The 6,943-nt window shown below is 47.0% G+C and overlaps 1 protein-coding gene across 1 annotated transcript in view; it reads right to left on the reverse strand.

Annotated features, from left to right (window-relative positions):
• The window catches only part of LOC123993825 (microtubule-associated tumor suppressor candidate 2-like), a 134,405-nt gene continuing 127,462 nt past the window's right edge, over positions 1-6,943 (reverse strand). The window contains exons 10-15 of the mRNA XM_046296294.1: positions 5,408-5,513; positions 4,893-4,966; positions 4,696-4,794; positions 2,213-2,332; positions 1,071-1,168; positions 1-369 (exon numbers count right to left, since the gene is read on the reverse strand). Coding sequence (XP_046152250.1) covers positions 123-369; positions 1,071-1,168; positions 2,213-2,332; positions 4,696-4,794; positions 4,893-4,966; positions 5,408-5,513 — 744 coding nt within the window. The 3' untranslated portion in view covers positions 1-122. The remainder of the gene's footprint in view (positions 370-1,070; positions 1,169-2,212; positions 2,333-4,695; positions 4,795-4,892; positions 4,967-5,407; positions 5,514-6,943) is intronic.

Raw genomic sequence — 6,943 nt, forward strand, 5'->3', positions numbered from 1 at the left:
GTCAGTGGATGGATGAAGGGATGTAGTGGGAGGAAGAAATGCTCTTCCATCATCCCTCTCCTCGTCTGGAAAAGGAGATTAGGGAGATGGAGACAATGGGGGAGGCATTGAGGAGAGGCGTCTCATTGGTGGTAGGAGTGCGGTCGTGCGGGTGACCCAGGGCCAGCGGAGGAACGGTGGTGACCAGGGGAGGAGGTGTTGGAGGAGTGGAGGATGGGAGAGCCTCGGTGGATGGGGGAGCCGGTGGGGGACATGTGAGGGCTCTGCAGACGCCACAGCAGCTCCTCGTTGTTCCGACTCAAGCGTTTCTTCTCGTTGCTCTCCTTCTCCATTGACTCCTGGAGGTTGGCGTTCTCTTCCGAGAGTTGTCTAAATGGGAGAACAGAGGGTGGAGGGAGGAAGAGTGGAGGAGAGGGGATGGACAGAGTGGGAGGGGGAAGGGTTAGAGAATGGGGGGGTGGAAGAGGGATAGAAGAGGGGTTGTAAAAAAAAACATTATTTATGAGATAACAAAAGACAGAACGAAATCCTTTAAAAGGGTGAGGTGTTGTCAGACGACACTCTGAAAAGAGTCTGCAGGTGGGCTAGGTTCTGTTACCTGGACACGGCTAGGTTCTGTTACCTGGACACGGCTAGGTTCTGTTACCTGGACACGGCTAGGTTCTGTTACCGGGACATGGCTAGGTTCTGTTACCGGGACACGGCTAGGTTCTGTTACCTGGACACGGCTAGGTTCTGTTACCTGGACACGGCTAGGTTCTGTTACCGGGACATGGCTAGGTTCTGTTACCTGGACACGGCTAGGTTCTGTTACCTGGACACGGCTAGGTTCTGTTACCTGGACACGGCTAGGTTCTGTTACCTGGACACGGCTAGGTTCTGTTACCTGGACACGGCTAGGTTCTTGTCTATCCTGGCCCTCAGGTCTTCATTCTGCTGGTGTCTGTTACCTTGACATGGCTAGGTTCTGTTACCTGGACACGGCTAGGTTCTGTTACCTGGACACGGCTAGGTTCTGTTACCTGGACACGGCTAGGTTCTGTTACCTGGACACGGCTAGGTTCTGTTACCTGGACATGGCTAGGTTCTTGTCTATCCTGGCCCTCAGGTCTTCGTTCTGCTGCTGTAACATCTGCACCCTTTCCTCCAGGAACACGTTCTTTTGGGCCTGCTCAAAAACACATGGACAGTAGCGCCAACATTAAATTCAACATTACACACAGACACACAGACACAGACACAGACACAGACACAGACACACACACACACACACACACACACACAGGCATGCACACAAGTGCTCACACACACACACAGCACAACGTTGAATTATTCAAACCAACCGCTTTCTCTGCTCAATTAAAAAGCCACCACTCTCTGAAGGTGTACGAATGCTCGTTCTGTCACTCTGCCTTATTTGCTTGAGTTCTCACATAACCATTCTGACAGATAACCATTCTGACACACAACCATTCTGACACACAACCATTCTGACAGATAACCATTCTGACACACAACCATTCTGACAGATAACCATTCTGACACACAACCATTCTGACACACAACCATTCTGACAGATAACCATTCTGACACACAACCATTCTGACACACAACCATTCTGACAGATAACCATTCTGACACACAACCATTCTGACACACAACCATTCTGACACACAACATTCTGACCATTCTGACACACAACCATTCTGACACACAACCATTCTGACACACAACCATTCTGACACACAACCATTCTGACACACAACCATTCTGACACACAACCATTCTGACACACAACCATTCTGACACACAACCATTCTGACACACAACCATTCTGACACACAACCATTCTGACACACAACCATTCTGACACACAACCATTCTGACACACAACCATTCTGACACACAACCATTCTGACACACAACCATTCTGACACACAACCATTCTGACACACAACCATTCTGACACACAACCATTCTGACAGATAACCATTCATTTTGAGCCTACCATTCTGACAGATAACCATTCATTTTGAGCCTACCATTCTGACAGATAACCATTCATTTTGAGCCTACCATTCTGACAGATAACCATTCATTTTGAGCCTACCATTCTGACAGATAACCATTCATTTTGAGCCTACCATTCTGACAGATAACCATTCATTTTGAGCCTACCATTCTGACAGATAACCATTCATTTTGAGCCTACCATTCTCTCCAGCTCCGAGATCTTGACATCCTGTTCGTGGATCTGTTGATTCTTCATTAAAAGAACTTCCTTCAAGCTCTTCAGATCCTCCTCGATGTGCTGGTATGGAGCCAGAGCATCCTGAAGGCAAACCAAGAAATGACTAGGGACTGACTGATCCCATTTATAATGCAAGCATTGATCAACTCTAAAGTCCCGTCTATACCTGGGGCTGACATGGGTCCTTTGTCTTGATTGTGTCTCCATTCTGAATGTGCACACATTTCCAGTAATTTGTCGACACATGGCGGTAAAATGTGTCTGTTATCTGTCCACTGTGTCTGTCCCTTCCTTTCTACACATGATTTGACAGACATTCCATAAACGCAACATGTATGAGCTGAAATTGAAGATCCCCAAATTGTTCCATACACCTATAAAAAGCATATTTCTCTACAATTTTGTGAACAAATGTCTTTACATCCCTGTCAGTGAGCATTTCTCCTTTTCCAAGATAATCCATCTACTTGACAGGTGTGGCATATCAAGAAGCTGATTAAACATCATGATCATTACACAGGTGCACCTTGTGCTGGGGGGACAATTACAGTTCACTCTAAAATGTGCAGTTTTGTCACACAACACAATGTCTCAAGTTTTGAGGGCGCGGGCAATTGGCATGCTGACTGTAGGAATGTCCACCGGAACCGTTGCCAGATAATTGAATGTTCATTTCTCAACCATAAGACACCACCAAACGTTGTTTTAGAGAATTTGGCAGTATGTCCAACGGGTCTCACAACCGCAGACCACGTGTAACTACGCCAGCTCAGGACCTCCACATCTGTCTTTTTCAACTGTGGGAAAAAGTGGATGCGCCTGGCTCCCAAGTGGGTGGGCCTATGCCCTCCCAAGCCCACCCATGGCTGAGCCCCTGCCCAATCATGTAAAATACATAGATTATGGTTTGAATATGAACTCTATTTTTTGTTCAGTATATTTTAAAGTCTATGGTGCCACCTGTCAATGGTTTTACCTTTATTTAACCAGGCAACGCAGTTGAGAATAAATTCTTATTTTCAATTGACGGCCTAGGAACAGTGGGTTAACTGCCTGTTCAGGGGCAGAACGACCTGGTCAGCTCGGGGGTTTGAACTTGCGGTTACTAGTCCAACGCTTTAACCACTAGGCTACCTGCCACCTCTACACTCTAACCACAAGGCTACCCTGCCACCTCTACGCTCTAACCACTAGGCTACCCTGCCACCTCTACACTCTAACCACTAGGCTACCCTGTCGCCTCTACACTCTAACCACTAGGCTACCCTGCCCCCTCTACACTCTAACCACTAGGCTACCCTGCCGCCTCTACACTCTAACCACTAGGCTACCCTGCCGCCTCTACACTCTAACCACTATGCTACCCTGCCGCCTCTACACTCTAACCACTAGGCTACCCTGCCGCCTCTACACTCTAACCACTAGGCTACCCTGCCGCCTCTACACTCTAACCACTAGGCTACCCTGCCGCCTCTACACTCTAACCACTAGGCTACCCTGCCGCCTCTACACTCTAACCACTAGGCTACCCTGCCGCCTCTACACTCTAACCACTAGGCTACCCTGCCGCCTCTACACTCTAACCACTAGGCTACCCTGCCGCCTCTACACTCTAACCACTAGGCTACCCTGCCGCCTCTACACTCTAACCACTAGACTACCCTGCCGCCTCTACACTCTAACCACTAGGCTACCCTGCCGCCTCTACACTCTAACCACTAGGCTACCCTGCCGCCTCTACACTCTAACCACTAGGCTACCCTGCCGCATCTACACTCTAACCACTAGGCTACCCTGCCACCTCTACGCTCTAACCACTAGGCTACCCTGCCGCCTCTACACTCTAACCACTAGGCTACCCTGCCGCATCTACACTCTAACCACTAGGCTACCCTGCCACCTCTACGCTCTAACCACTAGGCTACCCTGCCGCCTCTACACTCTAACCACTATGCTACCCTGCCGCCTCTACACTCTAACCACTAGGCTACCCTGCCGCCTCTACACTCTAACCACTAGGCTACCCTACCACCTCTACACTCTAACCACTAGGCTACCCTGCCGCCTCCACACTCTAACCACTAGGCTACCCTGCCGCCTCTACGCTCTAACCACTAGGCTACCCTGCCGCCTCTACACTCTAACCACTATGCTACCCTGCCGCCTCTACCCTCTAACCACTAGGCTACCCTGCCACCTCTACACTCTAACCACTAGGCTACCCTGTATAACGATGATTTAAACGGTTTCACAGTCCAGATCCGTCTACACTTGTAAGATATCCAGATAACGATGTCTGACTACCTCCGGAGATGGGCAGGAGAGGATCTGATCACAATCTGTTTCTTTTAATCATCTACCCCCAGTTCAAATATCTGATCACAATTAGCATGTTAGGACAAAGGATGCATGTTAGCAGCAGGTATAAAGGGGCTGCTGTTTACCACTATCTGTTCGTCGGTGCTCCTGCGTAGAGCCTCCTCAAAGCGCTTGGCTCGGTCTCTCAGGCTGCGGTTCTGAAACGTAAGCGTGTCCACCTGGTCCTGGACAGAAGTAAAAACATGATATACAGTATGTAATCATTACAGACAATTGATTGATTGGTTCATTGACTGATAACATTACCGTAACTCTACTGTACCTGCAGCGACAGTCTGAGCTTCTCAAAGTCCTCTTCCAATGACTTCCTCTGCTGCTCATGGGCCATCTTCAGGTCTGATGGAAACATCAGAACACAATTTAGTCAGGATGTAGTCGAGTGTCTGTCTGTCTGTCTGTCTGTCTGTCTGTCTGTCTGTCTGTCTGTCTGTCTGTCTGTCTGTCTGTCTGTCTGTCTGTCTGTCTGTCTGTCTGTCTGTCTGTCTGTCTGTCTGTCTGTCTGTCTGTCTGTCTGTCTGTAAAATGCATAGCTTCTCTCTCTCTCTCTCTCTCTCTCTCTCTCTCTCTCTCTCTCTCTCTCTCTCTCTCTCTCTCTCTCTCTCTCTCTCTCTCTCTCTCTCTCTCTCTCTCTCTCTCTCTCTCTCTCTCTCTCTCTCTCTCTCTCTCTCTCTCTCTCTCTCTCTCTCTCTCTCTCTCTCTCTCTCTTCCCTTTCCCTCCCTCTCTCTCTCTCTCTTTCTTGTGTTGAGAGTCCACAGAGCAGTATTTTCTAAATGTACTTTTGACAGTCCTGGCATGCTCCTCCTTGAGAGTGACCAGCGTGTCGTTGTGGTTGTTCTCCATTTCAGTCAGAGCTTCCTCATGGTTCTCCGTCACCTCCTCCATCTGGAGACACACAGGAACACAGTGGGAGATCTTTATATGTTTTTAATTTATTTATGTGTTGTACCTGTAACCCCTCCCCCTCTGAAAAAGAAAAATGACAAAACTAAATAAAAAAGTTACAAAAGGTCACAAAAAAACCAAACTAAAATCACATTGACAATATAGTCACAATCACAGTCAGTCAAAACCTACTGTTGTTATTTTATGTGTCAGTACATTGGCATTCGGAAAGTATTCAGACCCATTTCGTTACGTTACTGTCTTATTCTTAAAATGGATTAAATCGCTTTTTCCCCTCATCAGTCTACACACAATACCCCCATAATGACACCACAATACCCCATAATGACACCGCAATACCCCATAATGACACGGCAATACCCCATAATGACACCACAATACCCCATAATGACACCACAATACCCCATAATGACATCACAATACCCCATAATGACACCACAATACCCCATAATGACATCACAATAGCCCCTAATGACATCACAATACCCCATAATGACATCACAATACCCCATAACGACATCACAATACCCATAACGACACCACAATACCCCATAATAACATCACAATACCCCCTAATGACATCACAATACCCCATAATGACATCACAATACCCCCTAATGACATCACAATACCCCATAATGACATCACAATACCCCATAACGACATCACAATACCCCATAACGACATCACAATACCCCATAACGACACCACAATACCCATAACGACACCACAATACCCCCTAATGACATCACAATACCCCATAATGACATCACAATACCCCCTAATGACATCACAATACCCCATAACGACATCGCAATACCCCATAACGACATCACAATACCCCATAACGACATAACAATACCCCCTAATGACATCACAATACCCCATAATGACATCACAATACCCCATAATGACATCACAATACCCCCTAATGACATCACAATACCCCATAATGACATCACAATACCCCCTAATGACATCACAATACCCATAACGACAACACAATACCCATAACGACAACACAATACCCATAACGACAACACAATACCCATAACGACAACACAATACCCCATAATAACATCACAATACCCCCTAATGACATCACAATACCCCATAATGACATCACAATACCCCATAATGACATCACAATACCCCATAACGACATCACAATACCCCCTAATGACATCACAATACCCCATAATGACATCACAATACCCCCTAATGACATCACCCCCCATAATGACATCACAATACCCCCTAATGACATCACAATACCCATAACAACATCACAATACCCCCTAATGACATCACAATACCCCCTAATGACATCACAATACCCCCTAATGACATCACAATACCCCATCACAATACCCCCTAATGACATCACAATACCCCCTAATGACATCACA

The sequence above is a fragment of the Oncorhynchus gorbuscha genome, linkage group LG13, assembly GCF_021184085.1.
Source record: "Oncorhynchus gorbuscha isolate QuinsamMale2020 ecotype Even-year linkage group LG13, OgorEven_v1.0, whole genome shotgun sequence".
Classification (NCBI taxonomy): Eukaryota; Metazoa; Chordata; class Actinopteri; order Salmoniformes; family Salmonidae; genus Oncorhynchus; species Oncorhynchus gorbuscha.